This window comes from Carcharhinus amblyrhynchos, chromosome 10 (genome assembly GCF_965287045.1).
Source record: "Carcharhinus amblyrhynchos chromosome 10, sCarAmb.v2.hapA, whole genome shotgun sequence".
Classification (NCBI taxonomy): Eukaryota; Metazoa; Chordata; class Chondrichthyes; order Carcharhiniformes; family Carcharhinidae; genus Carcharhinus; species Carcharhinus amblyrhynchos.
In genome coordinates, this window is record NC_137333.1 from 85,229,042 (window position 1) to 85,248,223 (window position 19,182).

The 19,182-nt window shown below is 43.0% G+C and overlaps 1 protein-coding gene across 3 annotated transcripts in view; it reads left to right on the forward strand.

The window, feature by feature from the left end:
- The first annotated feature begins 1,001 nt into the window (after positions 1–1,001).
- LOC145349132 (mitochondrial ornithine transporter 1-like) overlaps positions 1,002–19,182 on the forward strand; it is a 33,790-nt gene continuing 15,609 nt past the window's right edge. The window contains exons 1-4 of one of the 3 annotated variants that reach the window (XM_080197510.1): positions 1,002–1,102; positions 3,383–3,485; positions 15,925–16,047; positions 18,506–18,764. In XM_080197510.1, coding sequence (XP_080053636.1) covers positions 15,978–16,047; positions 18,506–18,764 — 329 coding nt within the window. In that variant the 5' untranslated portion in view covers positions 1,002–1,102; positions 3,383–3,485; positions 15,925–15,977. Of the gene's footprint in view, positions 1,103–2,114; positions 2,453–3,382; positions 3,486–15,924; positions 16,048–18,505; positions 18,765–19,182 lie in introns of those variants that run through there. The other 2 variants (XM_080197509.1, XM_080197511.1) reach the window with 2 other exon arrangements.

Below are 19,182 nucleotides of genomic sequence, written 5' to 3' on the forward strand. Positions count from 1 at the left end.
GTTTCCCACTTTTAATTCGATTGCTTGATTATTGTCACATATATTGGGACACAATGAAGAGTATTGTTTCTTGCCTGCTTTGCAGACAAAACATACCATTCATAGAATAGGGGAGGAGAGGAGGCAGAATATAGTGTAGAGAAAAATAGGATCTAGCAAAAGATCTAGGGTGGCATGGTGGTACAGTGGTTAACATTGCTCCCTCACAGTGCCAGGGACCTGAGTTCAGTTCCCGGTCTTGGCTCATTGTCCATGTGGAGTTTGCACGTTCTCCCCATGTCTGTGTGGGTTTCCTCTGGGTGCTCCGGTTTGCTCCCACAGTCTGATAGATGTGCTGATTAGGTGCATTGACCCAAATAGGTGCCGGAATGTGGCGACTAGGGGAATTTCACAATAACTTCATTGCAATGTTAATGTAAGCCTTACTTGTGACTAATAAATACATAGACTAAAAGAACAGCTTAATTTATGGTAGGCAGGAAATTCATAGAACCATTCAGTGCAGAAGGAGGCCATTCAGCCCATTGGGCTGCAACAACCACAATCCCATCTAGGCCCTATCCCCATAACTCCATTTACCCTAGCTAGTCCCCCTGAGATTAAGGGGCAATTTAGCATGGCCAATCCACCTAACCCACACATCTTTGGACTGTGGGAAGAAACCGAAATACCCAGGAGAAACCCCCAAAAACACGGGAAGAATGTGTAAACTTCACAAAGACAGTTATCCAAACTGGGAATCAAACCCAGGTCCCTGGCACTGTGAGGCAGCAGTGCTAACCACTGTGCCACCTGGAACAGACTTTTCTTGTCATGTCCAATCATCAAGTCTTGCAGAAAGGTCTCTCTAACTCCTTGCGATAAAGATTCCATATTAACGTTAACCGACACATGGATAGGAATTTCGCAATCCTTTGCAAATTGAAGGCAAAGAGGTAACCGAGGAAGCAACTCCTCCTATCAGCGAGGTGGCAGTGAGTAGCAGAACAGCCTGTTCTGGGAGCATATTCGTTTCATTTCAATTCATAAATTAAATCCAGGCAAAAAATAAATAGGTAAACGGAAGCAAAGACCTTTGCAACAGCTCCGAGGATACACTACTGTAAGTGGAGTCCCGGCATCTTTCATCATTTACTAACACAGTGAAAACACACCGTGGAGATCAGAGATATTGAGGGGGTGGAGACGGGGGAGATTGTGATTCTTTTTTGAATGTATTAATACTGACATTAACATAGCGGGCTGACAAAATGTTTGCATAAAGGCAATAAAGCCAGAGGTTGACGCTGATGGTCTATAAATAACTCGCTTTTTCCATGAGATTTACGTACGGCCCGCTGCTCCTGGGAAGTTGCGTGGAAGCTCCGCCCGGTTCATTTCCCATTGAAACCCCTCCCCGCCACACACACCGTTTCTCAACTCCTGCAAGCCGGAACAATACACTTCTATTTTCCAGAGTACCAAAAGGCTTTTCGATGTTACACTCCGCTCCTGCCGAAATTGCGATTAATACAAGACAATTTATCCAACCTGTCCCCTTCCCCCAGTGCATTTTTACACAGAAGGGCAACTTCGTTTTACTGTTATAAAAGCAAAATATTCTGGATGCTGGAATCTGTAGAAGGGTCACCCAGACTCGAAACGTTGGCTCTATTCTTTCCCCACAGAAGCTGTCAGACTTGCTGAGATTTTCCAGCAGTTTCTGCTTTTGTGTCCTTTTACTGTTTTATATATTTTTAAAAAGGACAACTTACTTCCGTTTCAACCACAGAGTTGGAAAGTCTTGTGCAATTGGGGTGGGGGGAGGGAGGGCCGGAGGAGGGGGGGATCACAGGGTGGGGGGAAGCAGGATCAGAGGATTGTGGCGGGGGGGAGGGGCAGGACTTGCGGGTGGGAGTAGGGGGTGGGGGCAGGACTAGCGGGTGGGAGTGGGGGGGGGTGGGGGCAGGACTAGCGGGTGGGAGTGGGGGGGGTGGGGGCAGGACTAGTGGGGGGGGGTGGGGGCAGGACTAGCGGGTGGGAGTGGGAGGGTGGGGACAGGCCTAGACGGTGGGAGTGGGGGGTGGGGGCAGGATTAGGGGGCGGGGAGAGGAGGAATCAGCCTCTTGGTGGTACAGAGAGAGTTGGCACCTTTTTTTTGGTGTATGTGACAGCGCATGATGCAAGCGTGGAAGAGGAAGCGGAAGTTTACATAGTGACAGAGCATTACCCAGGTGCTGTCTTTGGGGATCTCCTCCTGCAGAGTAAGGTGAAGGTCCCGGACCAGCTGAGAAAGGAGGGGAGTGGGGTGGAGCGGAGTTTGCTGACAGCTCCCAGCTGGAACTCCTCTGGAGCCGAGAGCTATTCTGTACGTGAATGGTGGGTACACGTGGATCAGTGCCTTAATCATCATTACTGCCCCGCTGCACTAACTATGTGCTAACTGCTGTATCCGAGTTCCCCCGAGGAAGTGGTGAGTAAAGGGTTTGCATTGCCCATTTGAGTCTGTTGTTTTTTTTAAAAAATAATTAAGATTGCTATCCATTATAATTTTTTGAATGTGACTTTCATACTTGTGAAAATTGAGAGTTATTAGCATTGTGAACGGTTTGATTTGTTGCCAAACCGTAGACGGTACATTCAATATGCATAAAATTAAACGGGTGATTATGTCACTTCTTGGATGGAGTAAGGGCCGAGTTGTTTCTGAAGTTTAATCTTAGTTTTCTAAGATCTGCTTTCTTCTGTTAAACTGATCACGAGGCCAGTGTGTGTTGCAGAACAAACTTCGATGTATTTTTGTTGTGCGTGTGTGGAAGGGGAGGGGGTGTTATTCTGCTGAATTTAGAACCTATCCGAGGTATTTGAGGTTTTTTCTCCCACACTGTTGCAGCACAGTTAGCCTGGTTACTTGAAATACCCGGTAGAAGATGCAGAGCGTGACTTTTAATTTGAATTCGGGAGAAAATTTGTCCTGGTACTCTTTGTGTTCTGCATGCTGCCTGGCTCCCTCCTCCCCCACCCCCCGCCTCATTCGTTACTCCTCCACTCTGCGTTCTCAGTATGGGATGGTCTAAACTTGTGAAGGTGGTGAATTGGAGGGGGGGGGGGCGGAATGGGTTATGAAAAATCATATGTGAACCCTGAAATCAACAAAGTTTGGGGACTCTTCAAGCTCTCCAACTCCCGAGTCAGTAGCCTGGGGGAGAGCACCCAGTGATTTACATGGGCCCGACTTGCTCAGAATGCAGCAGTGGTGTAAAAGCGGGACATTCCCAGGTACAACTGGCACTGTCATTCAACCAAGACTGGTCATAAAGTTAAAGGAGCAAATATTGTCGAGTGCATGAATGGCACTTAAGCGGTGACTGCACTAAGACGAGTTTCCTTTTGTTTTTTCTAGTGAGGGTCTTCACGTCTTAACTCACGTCACGCTTCAATACAAAACAGAGCAGGCTGTATTGTAAGTGATTCCACACTCCTTGTCAACCAGTGCTCATACACAGGTAATTTTCTTGTTTAATGTTTTGGGACCAGTATTCCTGACAGTGAAAGAGTCACTAATCTTCAAAGTTGATTAGTTGACTGTACAGTGATCTAGGATATCTTGACAATATATTTGATTTATTACTGTCACATATTAGTATACAGCAAAAAGTATTTTCTTGTGCACTGAAGAGACAAAGCATACCATACATAGAGAAACAGTGCAGAGTGTACTGTTACAGTCATAGCTAGGGTGTAGAGAAAGATCAAATTAATGCGAGATAGGTCCATTCAAAAGTCTAATTGCAGCAGATAAGAAGCTGTTCTTGAGTTGATTGGTACGTGTCCTGAGACTTCTGTATCTCCTTCCTGATGGAAGGAGGTGGAAGAGTGTATGTCCGGGATGCGTGGGGTCCTTAATTATGCTGGCTGCTTTTCCAAGGAAGTGGGAGGTGGGGGGGAGGCTGGTTTGAGTGATGGACTAGGCTTTGTTCATAACCTTTTGTAGTTTCTTGTGGTCTTTGGACTGAGCAGGAGCCATACCAAGCTGTGGGATACAACCAGAAAGAATGCTTTCTATGGTGCATCTGTAAAAGTTGGTGGGAGTCGTAGTGGACATTTAAATTTCTTTAGCCTCCTGAGAAAGTAGAGGTGTTGGTATTTCTTAATGATAGCATCGGCACGGAGGGATCAGGACAGGTTGTTGGTAATGTGGACTTGAAGCTCTCGACTATTACTACTTCATCCCCATTGTTGTAGATAGGAGCATATCCTCCACTGTGCTTCCTGAAGTTGATGATTATCTCCTTCATTTTGTTGACATTGAGGGCGAGATTATTGTTGCTGCACCAGTTCACCAGATTCTCTATCTCTTTCCTATACTCCACCTCGTCATTATTTGAGATCTGATCCATCTGATCTGTCATCAACAAACCTGAAAGTCGAGTTGGAAATTTGGCCACACAGTCATAGGTGTATAAGGAGTATAGTAGGGGGCTGAGAACACGGCCTTGTGGGGCACCGGTGTTGCAGATGATCATGGAGGAGGTGTTGTTGCCTATCCTTACTGATTGCAGTCTGTGGGTTAGGAAGTCTAGGATCCAGTCACAGAGGGAGAGCTGAGTCCTAGGCCATAGAATCTGGAGATGAGTTTTGGAGGAATAATAGTGTTGGAGGCTGAGCTGTAGTTGATAAGCAGGAGTCTGACGTGGGTATCTTTATACTGACAGTCCATAAATGCAAATCTGAGTGACTAATCTTCAAAATGATTATTTGACTGTACAGTACTCAAATGTAAATCTGCCTAACCTGAAACTGAGAACACACCTTACCCAAATCACCACCTACGTGTTGTTATTCTTTTATGTACTTTGACCTTCACTAACTGTGACCCCTTACTTTAAAGGACTTGGAATAGTTTCCTGGATTTCTCTGGGAAAGGAATCAAGCAACGCCATTAATATCTTTATTACTCTTAATCTTTATTACCCTTAATCACTCTGTCTTTAATTTTAGGTGTTAAGGTGCACTATAAGATCACAAGACACAGGTGCAGAAGTAGGTCGTTCAGCCCATTGAGTCTGCTGCACCATTAAACAAGGTCATGATGGATCTGATATGATCCTCAACTCCACCTTCCTGCCTTACCCCCTGAATCCTTGATTAAAAATACATCCCGGTGGCACAGTAGTTAGCACAGCTGCCTCACAGCACCAGGGACCTGGTTTGATTCCTGGCTTGGCTCACTGTCTGTGCGGAGTCCATGCATTCTCCCCAGGTCTGAGAGTTTCCTTCCACAAGTGCTCTGGTTTCCTCCCACAGTCTGAAAGATGTGCTGGTTAGGTACATTGGCCATGCTAAATTCTTCCTCAGTGTATCCAAACAGTGCCAGAGTGTGGCGACTAGGGGATTTTCACAGTAACTTCGCAATATTAATGTAAGCCTACTTGTGACATTAATAAATAAACTTTAAACTATCTCAACCTTGAACGTACTACAGACCCCCATGGTAGAGAATTCCACAGATTCACTACCCGCTGAGAAGAAATTCTTCCTCCATCTCTATTTTAAACCGGTGATCCCTTACTCTGAGACTATGGCCACTGATCCTGGACTCTCCCACAAGGGGAAACAACCTCTCAGCATCTACCCTGACAAACTCCCCGAGAATCTGATATGTTTCAATAAGGTTGCCTCTTATTCTTCTAAACTCCAATGAGTACAGACCCAATCTACTCAACCTCTCCTCGTAAGAATGTACCTCCATACCTCGGATCAACCTGGTGAACCTTGTCTGGACTGCCTGCTACTAAATAAACCTGTTGGACTTTAACATGGTGTTGTGAGACTTCTTACTGCCTCCAATGCCAGTATTCTTCCCTTAAATAAGGGGACCAAAACTGTTTACAGTATTCCCGGTGCTGTCTGTCTAGTGTCTTGCTTAGTTTCAGTAAAACTCCCCTTTTTTTAATACTCCATTCCCTTTGAAATAAAGGCCAACGTTCCTTTTGACTTCCCTATTATCTGCTGAACTTGTGTACTAGCTCTTTGTGATTTATGAACAAGGGCTCCCAAATCCCTCTGTGCTGCAGCTTTCTGCAGTCTTTCTCCATTGAATTAATATTCAGGACTAGAAAGAAGCTTCAGTCTGTTTGGAATTCCTTGCACCAATTCAGTGCCATTATAGATTTACATTGTTGACTTTGGCACATCGGGATGCGTTTGAACACTATGAAGTGGTGAAGCAGCTTGCAGTTTTTTTAACTCATTTGTGATGTTGGAGTGAATGTTAAGAATGTAGTTTGCAGGCCTTTTTTTTATTTTGCAGATATTGTTGCAATCTATTTATCATAACTGAATTTTTCAACTGTAAGTAGGCCGTGTTTACAAGGCATGATAATGGGTAAACAGAGCATTCTTGCAGATTAACCATTGAAAGTTTAAACAAAGTAAGGATTCTTGTGCTAAGGAGCAAAGGCTACCTGGCAACCACCTGCACTGCAGAGGAGATTCACTAGGTTGATTCCAGAGTTGAGAGGATTGGCTTATGAGGAGAAACTGAGTAGACTGGGGCTATACTCATTGGAATTCAGAAGAATGAGGGAAAATCTTAGATTATAATAAAATCTTATAAGATTATGAAGATAGAAGCAGGGAAGTTGTTTCCACTGGCAGGTGAAACCAGAACAAGGGGGCATGGCCTCAAAATAAGGGGGAGCGGATTTAGGACTGAGTTGAGGAGGAACTTCTTCACACAAAGGGATGTGAATCTGTGGAATTCCTTGCCCGGTGAAAGCAGTTGAGGCTACCTCATTGAATGTTTTTAAGGCAAGGATAGATAAATTTTTTGAACAGTAAAGGAATTAAACGTTATGTTGAGTGGGTGGGTCAGTGGAGCTGAGTCCATGAAAAGATCAGCCATTAGCTTATTGAATGGCGGAGCAGGCTAGAGGGGCCAGATGGCCTACTCCTGCTCCTAGTTCTTCTGTTTTTATGTAACCTCCTGACTTTCAAAAGAGTAATTAGGGTGGCTGCAGGGTTCAAAGCCAAGATAGCAACCATGTGGCCTTTTTGTTGCTACTTTGAAAGGATGTGTTGTATCCTACATTTCATTGCTACAAATTGCATCATATAATCTGTATCAAGAATAGTTGACAAGTAACATTTTCCTCAAAAGCAATCTTTCCTATTGATGTTGTAGTAAACAGGACCACCAACACCTAATGGCTCATTTGGCCTGATGGACAAAGATGCCAGAGACTCCTTGGAAAAAAAAAATAGATGGGCTAGCAGAGCAAAGCAATCTATGGGGATACAAAGACACTCATCACTTCAGGTACAGGGCAGCACAGTAGTTAGCACTACTGCCCAGCAGCAGGGGCCCAGGTTCAATTCTAGCCTTGGGTGACTGTGTGGTGTTTACAAGTTCTCCCTGTGTCTGCATGGATTTCCTCTGGGTGCTTCAGTTTCCTACCACAGTCCAAAGATGTGCAGATTAGGTTGATTGGCCATGATAAATTCCCCCTTAGTGTCAGGGGAAGTAACAGGGTAAATACATGAGTTATAGGAGATAGGGCCTGGGTGGGATTGTTGTCAGTGCAGGTTTGATGGGCTGAATGGTTTCCTTCTGCGCTGTAGGGACGCTATGATTCTCTGACAAGTTGACAAGACTGTAAAGTGCAAATGAGGTGGTGTATGGTGCAGGACATACCCTCCTTTCTTCTGGTCCAAATTTGAATCCCACCCTGGAACTTGATGGCAAAGAAAAGTGTGTTCATAATTCGTCCAAACAGATAAAGCATCAGCCTTCAAATCTTTTCAACACACAGCAGTGACAGGCAGTAGGGGTGGGAGTCAGTCATGTGGAACAGAAAGAACAATGGAGCCCCTAGCATCACTATCTATGGCTCCAGACTAGGACATGCATGTTGCCACCACAACCTGGACTCGAATGAGTACGTCCCAAACTGCAAATAAACCTTGGTTTGTTTTTTTTTAAGAGGACTAGATAAAGTTAAGTTTATTTATTAGCCACAAGTAAGGCTAATAAATTAATAAATTTGATAAATAAATTTCATTATTAAATTTGTGACTAAGTTACTGTGAAATTCCCCTAGTCACCACAGGTCAATGCACCTAACCAGCACATCTTTCAGAATGTGGGAGGAAATGGAATACCCGGAGACATGGGGACTCCATATTGAAAGTGACCCAAACCGGGAATCGAACCCAGGTCCCTGGTGCCATGAAGCAATATTGCTAACCACTGTGCTACTGTGCCGCCCACATATGCAAAGAGGAGAGGTGGGGACTACACGTGGAATACTTAGTACAGTTCTGATGTACATTATTACAGAGGCACTGGAGAAGGATGAAAAAAAAGACTACTGGAATGATACCAAAACTGAGGCTCTCAGGAAAGATTGCACAAATTGGGACTCTTTTCTAGAAACAAGAAGGCCAAGGGGCAATCTAATCGAGGCCTTCAAATTCTGAAACAGTTAGGATAGAGGTGGAGAAGGTACCTCCATTTTTTGGAGGGTCTAAAACTAAGCATATTAATGTAAGATAGTCAGTAATAAAATCCATAATGCATTTAGTGACAAATTGCATTTATATAGTTCCTTTAATATTATTAAAAATTCACAGGCATATTATCAAAAAAAATTATCTAGTAAGCCAACGAGGGAAGTATTAGAACAGATGACCAAAAGCTTGATCAAGGAGGCATCAGAGATGGTCAAGAAGCAAGAATTAGAGGATTGGTGAAGGTTGTAGATTAAAGAAGATTAGGGGTAAATGAGGGCAAAGCCAAGCAGGGATTAGAAAACAAGGAAGAGAATTTTAAAATTGGACCAGGAATCTACATAGGCCAGGGAACAAAACAATGATGAGTTAACGTGCTTGGTGTGAGTTAGGAAACCGGCATCAGAAGTATATAGAGAATGGAAAATAGGTCAGCCAGGAGATCAAATCAAGAGGCGATCATGATGTGAAGTAGCTGAGTGTAGAGGCTGAGGGAGGAAATCAGTCAAGGACTCGCCACAAGAAATTTGGCATGGTACTTAGGCAGTGGGGACAAAGCAGCTAGATAAATTTCCATTAACTTTTTGTTCAATAAGCTATGCATGGGATCTCCTTATAGCAAAGCAGGAAAGGCCAATGGAAAACCAAATATTAAGATTAACATAAACTTTCTAACATTGACAGACACAATCTAGTCAATTCAAAGCTTCTTAACTCATATTATCTGATTGTTATAGCTCAAAATTCCAACATTCTTATGTTATTTATGTTTCTTAATTCAAATTAGAACACTGACTTGCACTTATATAGCACCTTTATCATAGTAAAACATCCTCAGGTGCTTAATTGATGTATTAGATGGGATTAGGTGGGAATTCAGGTGTTTCTTGCATGTTGGCACAGACTCGATGGGCTGAAGGGCCTCTTCTGTACTGTATGATTATGTGATTCTAATAATTTTGAATGAAGTGGGTGTGTAGAACAAGGTGAGATTTGCAAGAGTATGGGAAATAGGTCAGGGCCAGGATTTTTCAGATAGTGGGATTTCCATCAGAGGAATCAGCTAAACACATTATCACTGAAACCTGCTGCTCCAAGGTTCTAAGGACTGTTACGTGGCTGGAGGTGGGATTTTCACCCTTATTCTGGAAGAAGTCCAACCTTAGGGAGCAACTGGCCATTGTGATTGGCTGACAGCTCTTTTGTCCCACAGCGCCAGAAGCTACGGTGGACAGGACTGGGACTACAAGCAGTCCCCAGAGTTTAAGTTCTGAAAGTGCAGGATAGCGCTGAAGGATAAGTTAAGGATTTCAGAGGGCAGAGTACATGTGAAGGGTGAAATGAAAGGAAGCATTATGACACGAGAGAAGTGTCCAGGAAGGGTAAAAAAAATAGAACTAATGGATTTAAAGCAACACCCAAATTGTGCAAGAATGAACACAAAACTTGCAGTTTAAAATAATTTCATTTCTTAAGAGGAAAAAAAATGATGATTGTAGTCAAAGAATCCATCTTAAGCATGACACAGCTAAGTATTGTTGCATGGACTCAAACCACTTTGGAATGTTTGTACAATGCATGGAGTGTTACATTCCAGGTGTGTACAAACGTTCCAAAGCTTTTGTTTGCTTTCAAACTGTTCAGAAGCCTCCAGATGCCAGCATGTGATCAGCTGGAGCCATTTTCTCAGCCCAGCAATTGTCTATTTTGAAAAATAGAAAAAAAAATTCCATAAAGTAGCCAGGCTGATGTATACAATATATATTATTTTGTCCTGTCCTTTAGCTAGGACACAGACTAACTCTTAATAATGCTCTGAATCAGAGGCTGTAGAACTACAACTATCAAACCAGCTCTGACAAGGGTCATCCTGACTTGAAATGTTGGCTCTGCTCTCTCCCCACAGATACTGTCATACCTGAGATTTTCCAGCATTTTTTGTTTTTGTCTCAGATTCCAGCATCTGCAGTATTTTGCTTTTATATTGCTATAGAGCTACTCGCAGCTTAACTTGCTGTGTAGAACCATTGAAATTTGGTCTGTATTCATAGTTACTGCTCGACAATGTGCAAACAAGTAACTTTGCTTTTCAAATGTAAGTCTGAGAGTATTCAAAGGGGAAATTATGGGGCTTTGTTTTTTTTTTTGAAAAGTGTGAGCACACTGACCTTCATGTGTGTCTGTAGTAAACTCTTGGGGTGGGATTTTCACGACTGGAAAATCTCGAATGAGGTCGACGGACCTTTGCATGGTCTGTCCCCCAGCACCCGCTACAATTCCCATAACGGGTGGGACAGTAAAAGTCCATTCTTGATCTTGTACTGTACAAAGTTTGCACCGTTCTGAATCCATTGCAGAAAATTAAAGTTTACTGTTTGGTTTGATTTTAATATACTCTCACCAAACAGTGAAGAAGAATCAGTGAATCCAATACATGGAATAGGGCTACAAACATAGTCCCCCACTGCGTTACAATTTCTATTTTGCCAGTTGTGCATATGCTGTCCTCGTTTTCTACTTTTCAGATTTCTGGCTCTAGTGGTGTTAGAAATGCATATGATTCATGAACTCGCACTTCCCTCTTTCTATTACTCATCAGCTACGAAGAGTTCCACAACGACTCTCTCTATATTGAGATTTTTGGTTCTAGTCTACTTATCCTGGTCTTTCAGGTTTTGCAGCAAATAAAAGGGTATATAGTGGCACAGTGGTTAGCACTGCTGCTTCACAGCGCCAGGGACCCAGGTTCAATTCCGGCCTCGGGTGATTGTCTGCGTAGAGTCTGCACATGCCGCCCCATGTCTGCATGGGGTTTTTTCCAGGTGTTCCAGTTTTCTCTCTCAGTCCAAAGATGTGCGGGTTAGGTTGACTGGCCATGCTAAATTGCCTTAATGCCAGGGGGATTACACAGATAGGAACTGGGTGGGGTTGTTGTCCATGCAGGCTTGATGGGCTGAATGGCACTTTAGGCATTCCATGATGCTTTGACTTAGCAGGACTGTGGCTAGCTTTTCTAGCAGTGAAATCTGGCATGCTATTTGCTAGTACTGATCTGAATTATTCCAAGCGCATCTCGTATATATTCACAACCTTGTTGAAATGTTACTTAGCTGTTTGGTGAGAGTATATTAAAAGTGATAAAAGTTTGCACTGTCTCTTTAATGAGAGTAAACTCCCCTCCATCTCCTTTCTGGAGTAGTAAATGCTAACGTCCACCCATACATCTGACTGCTAATGTAACATTTGCTCCCAGTGCCTTTATCTGTTTTTGTAAATATCCCTGAGCGTAGTTCCACAGGAAAAACAGATCAAAGTCCCTTTGTTCAATCATAAAAGTCCATCTTTTTAAAGAATACACATTACTAGCAGTAGCCAAATATTGAAAAGTCAAATGTTTCGAAAAGCCGATTAATGTAAAGGAAAACATAATGCAAGTCAACAGGTCTGAAGAATGAGACTACATCCCAAGATAAGTCTTGGATAAATTGTTTAAATATTACCTTTTCCACACTCTGTTATGGTGCCCTCATTCATATGTTCAGTACAATGACGCAAGGTGATTTAGGCCAAGGGCATTGCATCTATTTCTTAACATTTGTCGTCAACAGAATTGATCTGATTAAACATCAGACGTAGGTTGCCACTGTGTATTTGTTGTAGCAAATACATGAAAGGAATTGAGAAAGCAGCATGTAATAATGTACTTGCAATAAGACCTGAATTGTTGCTGCAAACTGGTTTTAAATTATTCTGCCAACGAAACCAGTTAATGAAAATTTTAACATTCGGACTCATTTACAGTAACGAAACACCAACTTCAGGTTTTTGATGATCCTCCACCATCTCTTGTTTTGAATCACTTGTTCTTCTTCCAATCCTGCTGTGTTTAAATCTCTCATCACCCCTTTCATCTGGTTCAAGGCTTTCCCCCTGTATTTCCTGCAGGCCATTTCTATCCCATGCCTCACCATAGTCCCTTTCTCTGCAATAGTTGGTCAAAGATCAAAGAAAATTACAGCATAGCTCAGGTCCTTTTGACTCTCCAAGCCTGCATCGACCATGCTGCCCGTCTGAAATAAAAGCTCCTACTCTTCCAGGGACTATATCCCTCTATTCCCATATTATTCATGTATTTGTCAAGATGTCCCTTAGAAGTCACTATCATATCTGCTTCCACTACCGCCCCGGCAGCGAGTTCCAGGCACTGACCACTCTCTGTTTAAAAAGCCTGCATTGCACATCGCCTTTAAACCTCGCCCCTCGCATCTTAAACCTGTGCCCTCTAGTAATTCACTCTTCCACCCTGGGAAAAACCTTCTGACGATCCAGCCTGTCCATGCCCCTCACAATCTTATAGACTTCTATCAGGTTGCCCCTCAACCCCTGCTGTTCCAGTGAGAATAAATCAAGTTTCTGCAACCTCTCCTCATAGCTAAATCTCTCCATACCAGGCAACATCCTGGTAAATTTTGTACCCTCTCCAAAGCCTCCACATTCTTTGATGCTTCCATGATCTTCACTGAAGTATTGGTTACTGATTTTGTAATTTTCTCATTCCACACATCCATCTCATTGTCCACATAAGATTAGTATGTTGTCCTTCTCCTCTTGATGTTGCCCGTATTTCTGCATTACAAGTCCAGTCTCACAATGGTCTTATAGATCCTTCACTGTGTGCAGTTTTGGTGTCCTTATCTGAGGAAGGATGCCCTTGCTATAGAGGGAGTGCTGCAAAGATTTAACAGGTTGATTCCTGGGATGGCAGGTCTGTCATATGAGGAAAGACTGAGTTGATTAAGATTATATTCACTGGAGTTTAGAAGAGTAAGAGGGGATCTCATAGAAACTTACAAAGTTATAACATGATTAGACAGGGTAGATTCAGAAAGAATGTTCCCAATAGTGGGGGAGTCCAGAACTAGGGGTCATAGTTTGAGGATAAGGGACTGAGGTGAGGAGAAATTTCTTTACCCACAGGATGGTGAATGTGTGGAATTCACTACCACAGAAAGTAGTTGAGGCCAAAACATTGTGTGATTTCAAGAAGAAATTAGATATAGTTCTTGGGGCTAAAGGGTTCAAAAGATATGGGGGAAGGGCGGGGGGGGATCAGGATATTGAATTTGATGATCAGCCATGATCGTAATGAATGGTGGAGCTGTCTCAAAGGGCCGAATGGCCTACTCCTGCTTCTAGTTTCTATGGTTCTTTTCACACAGCATTTTTCAATCACACGACATGCCAATGTACTTCTAATTACTTCAACCAGAGCTAGTCTGTTGCATAAGTTCCATTCCCAGCTTTCATCCTCTGCCACTGCTGACCCCACGTACTCATTTTATCCTGGTCTTCACCCATAATCTTCCCAGTTTCACTCTCATCCTCTTCTCTAAGTTCAAATAAGGGCCAGACTATCATTAGAGTAATAATCCAGAAATTTGGCTAATGTTCTGCTGACCCGCATTTGAATCTGCCAAGGCGGATGGTGGAATTTGGTTGATACTTAAATCCAGATATTTTTGTTGAATTCAATGAGCATGAAACCATTGTCGGAAAAACCCACTTGATTCACTAATGTCCTTTTGGAAAGGAAATCTGTCATCCTTACCCAGTCTGGTCCACATGGTCTCCAAACCCACAGCAATGTGGTTGATTCTCAACTGCCCTTAGGCAACTAGGGATGGGCAATAATTGCTGGCTGGCCAGCCAGCGACGCCCATGTCCCACAAATTAATCTAAAAAACTAACTGGCCACAAGTTGAGTCCTTGATCTGCTGATCTTCCTACTTTTCTCCAGATACTCAGTCCTGTTCTAATCATGCCCTTTAATGTTATCTGCAAACATCATTGACCATGGCACTCCGTGTCTCACTTTCTCAGTTAGAACATCCATTCCAGTCGGAGAAAGGAGTTCAGTGCTGATCCTTGATTCGATCCAGTATTGACTTTAAAACTCTTACTAATCCCCAATCCCCCACAACTGCTTCAGTGTTGTCTGGCACTCCCTGTACACATTGTGTAAAAGTTGCACAAAGTTCTCTGAATTCTAGCAGATCTGCAGGCTTCTAAGCACCCTATTATAAGCCTTCTCTAAGGTCCGAATGGCCTACTCCTGGCTTCTGTTTTTCCTAAATCGATGAATATTGTCTTCATGTTGCATTTCCTCTCTCTTATTGTGATAAAACAAAGGACAGTACACCACAGGAACAGGCCCTTCAACCCTCCAAGCATGTGCTGAACACATTGTCCTATCTAGACTAACCGCCTGTATCCCTCTATTCCCTGTCTGTTCATGTGTTTATCCAGATAATTCTTAAATATCGCTAACATATCTGCCTCAACCACCTCACTTGGCAGTGCATTCCAGACCCCACACCACCCTCTGTGTGGAAAATAAACTTCACTTGTACATCTCTACTGAACCTTTTTCCCCTTGCCTTGAATTTGTGCCCCCTTGTAATTGTCATTTCTGCCCTGGGAAAAAGTTTCCAACTGTTCACTGTATCTACACCCCTCCATAATTATACCAACTTCTATTAGGTCGTCCTTCAACCTTCATTTTTTTCAGGAAAAACAATCCCAATTTATTCAATCATTCCTCATGGCTAATATCCTCCATACCGGGCAACATCCTGGTAAACCTTTTCTGAACTCCAAAGCCCCCAAGTCCTTTTGGTAGTGTGGTGACCAAAATTGGACATAGTATTCCAAATGTGGCCTAACCAACATTTTATATAACTGTAACATAATTTGCCAATTTTATACTCAATGCCCTGTCCGATGAAGGCTAGCATGCTTTCTTCACCACCTTTTCCACCTGTGCTGCCATTTTCAAGGACCTGTGGACCTGTACTCCCAGATCTGTGTCTATGCTCCTGACGGTTCTGTCATTTATTTTATAGCTCTCACCTGAATTGGATCTACCAAAGTGCATCACTTCACATTTGTCCAGATTAAATTCACTCTGCCATTTCTTCACTCAATTTTCCAGTCTGTCTATATCTTGCTGTATTCTCTGACAATCTTCATCACTATTTGCAACTCCAGCAATCTTAGTATCATCCGCAAACTTAATGTTATCTAGCTAACATTACCAAATCTGGCCTTTCTCGTTTGAGTCCGTGAGCATTTAAAGAACCCTGTCTCCGTACAGACTCAATGTTAACTTTTTCTGTCTCCGTAAATGCTCATGATGTGGGTATGCCGGCGTTGGACTGGCGTAAACACAGTAAAAAGTCTGATAACACCAGGTTTTAGTCCGAACGATTTATTTGATAATAGACTCACAAGCTTTCGAGGTTTCCCTCTTCGTCAGGTGAATAATGCTGCCAGACCTGCAGGCTATTAGTTTATGGTACTTTTGCTTAAAGTCCATGACGGATTGAATGAATATTTCCACTTTATTATTTTACCTTTTATCTTCTTTTTCCCTAGAATATAACCTTTCAGATTTATTAAGTGAGCCATTTACTGGATAAAAGACCACCATGCCACAGGAAAGAAAAGGACTGAAGCCTCATGTGCAAGGTGCTATCGATCTCACTGCGGGAGCTACAGGTAACAGTATTTTGTCACTTTTTTTAATGAGAAAGCAAACATGTGCATTTATACTTTGTCACAACAGTAACAACACTTCAGAAGTACTTTACTGTCTGGGACATCTCTGCTGTTGAAAAATAATTTATTTCTCCTAATTGGGAAATTGCCCATTCAATCTTCTGCTGGATTCTTGTCTCTGGTTTGCAACGTCGATACATTCGTAGGATCTATACAGTGCAGAAGGAGGCCATTTGGCCTATCGAATCTACAATGACTCTCCAACAGGGATCACCCTTGCCCTATCCCCATAACTTGCTTACCACTGCTAATCCCCCTAACCTACATGTCTTTGGACACTAAGGGGCAGCCTTAATGGAGCCTGTCTTCTGCTTTTAGTCCCACCTTAGAATGGGAGATTGTGCCTGGCTTCTGCATAACAAGTATCCACAGGACAAAAGCATGTGGACCAGCATGGTGACAAACACATGTCCACCAACACCTTTGCACCTGCACTTTGTGCTGTGTGTAATTCTGCAATGTGCACAATAATCATACAACCTTTTTTAAATGTTTACTTTTTCTCTCTTTTGTTGGGCTGCTGGTGTGAAACATCAGAGGGTGGATGAGGATTGAGAGCTGTACGTGTAGTTACTTTGCATCTAAAATGTATTCCCTTCTGTTTTTGACAACCAACATGGTTCAAACAACAACTCAGTGATGTTGGGAGGGGAATCAAACCAGTTGCGGATCGTCTGCAACAAAATCCACCCAAACACAACTGGTGAATTGTGGAAAGGGTACGGCACGGTGGTTAGCACTGCTGCCTCACAGTGCCAGGGATCCATGTTCCATTCCAGCCTTGGGTGACTATGCAGGCGCTCTCAGACGTTCTCCAAGTGTCAGTGTGGGTTTCCTTCAGGTGCCCCAGTTTCCTCCCACAGTCCAAAGATGTGCAGGTTAGGTGGATTGGCCATGATAAATTGCCCCTTAATGTCCAACAATCTGTTGGTTAGGGGGAATAATGGGGTAAATACTTGGTGTTATGGGGATAGAGCGGGATGTGGGCCTGGGTAAGATGCTTTGTCGGAGAGTCGGTGTAGATTTGATGGGACGAATGGCTCCTTCTGCACTGTAAGAATTCTGATTCTATTCTAAGGTTAACAATTGAAATATCTCGATAAACCAGCAGATGTTATTGTTGATTGAAGCTACAAAGTGTGCTTTTGTATTTATTTCCTTCTACAGCTTCCTAACTCTTGACTTCCTCTGGTTTTTTAAAACCCAAAGCAGGGATCACAAAACCATTATTCTTGGTTTACATCATTTTTATTAGCCCCTCGGGCCTATTCTGCCACTCAGTTAGATCATGTCTAATCACTTCAGTTCCATTTACCGATCATTTGTGGAATCATATAGTGCAGAAGGAGACCATTGGGCCCATTGAACCTGCACTGACAGCAATCCCACCCAGGCCCTATCTCCGTAATCCCACATATTTACCCTAGCTAGTCCCCCTGATGCTAAGGGGCAGTTTAGCATGGCCAATCCACGGAATGTGCACACCCTTGGAGTGTGGGGGAGCACCCAGAGGAAACCCATACAGACATTGTGAATGGAACAACAGATTCCAAAATGGTCATTTGATAGTACAGAATCTGACTATTGCTGAAAAAGATGTCTTTTGTTGAAGTTTTTTGCCTTGCACTCATCAGGACAATTCACAAGATCACCAAATGATCTTGTGAATTTATAAGAGAATGTTGATTGGTCGAGTCATTGCCATGGGGAATGGTGATTGACAGTTCACTGCCAAGCATTGTTTGAAATTTAAACCAGGCAGTGTAACTCTGGTCAAAGCAATGAAGAATGAACTAGTGAATGACTATCACTTATTTAGCTGAATCAGGTGCAATGTGTGCACATGTTCTTTTCTTTTTATATAGAATCTCTGCTATGCACAAGGGGACCATTCGGCCCATTGAATCTGCACTGACTCTCCAATAGAGCATCTTACCCCTGCCCTATCCCCGTACCCCACGTGTTCATCTTGCTAATCCCCCTAACTTATACATCCAGGGACACTAAGGAGCAATTTAGCATGGAAGATCCACCTAACCTGCACATCTTTGGATTGTTGGGAGAAACCAGAACACCTGGAGGAAACCCACTATGACATGGGGAGAATGTGCAAACTCCACGCAGTCACCCAAGGCTGGAATTGAACCTGGGTCCCTGGCGCTGTGAGGCAGCAGTGCTAACCACTGTGCCACCCGTGGATTGTCTGCAAAGATTCAAAAATAGTGAGGCTAAAGCTTAATACGGCAGTTGCCAGAAATCTGAAATAAAAGTAGGAAATGCTGGTAATACCCAGCAGGTCAGGCAGTGGAGAGAGAAGCAATTAATGTTTCAGATCAATAACTTTGCATCTCAAAATATTGAGGTTGTTTATAAAATTTACACACATTGTGGTTTGCAGGTGGAATTGCTTGTGTGTATACGGGTCAACCCTTTGACACTGTAAAAGTGAAGATGCAGACCTTTTCTTACATGTACAAAAATGTGCTGGACTGTGCTGTAAAGACATATAAGGAACGTGGCATTCGCGGATTCTACCAAGGCACTACTCCTGCCCTAATGGCTCATATATCAGAGAATGCTGTGCTCTTCCTGTCGTATGGCTTTTGCCAAAGAGTGGTGAGAAGCTTGTTTGGATTGGACAGCAAAACTGAGCTCAGGTACAAGTCGCGGAATAGATATTTGAATCCAGTTGCTTGAAGAGTAGCTCTCAATAACGTTATGCTTGGATTCACTTAAAATCCAAACCAGACTCTAGTCAATTGGGAGCCAAAATTGATGCCTGAGAGTGATCAAATAAGTGAAGAAAGGGGAGTGATAAGAATAGGTGACATGGTCGACCACTCTGCATAATGGTTTAGCGAGCTATGTGAAAGGGTCACGTACCCGCAAATAAAATTGAAGGAAACCAAGTATTGGTCCCGTTGAAGGCTTCAAACATTAATGTAACAAAACTGGGGTCATCTATACCCTCAGAACTTTAGGTGTGGCTTTTCTACTGCCCGTAACATCAATTAGCAAATGCCAACGGTTCAAGTGGCCCTTGTTGGTGCAAGGACATATTAACACTAAAAGGTT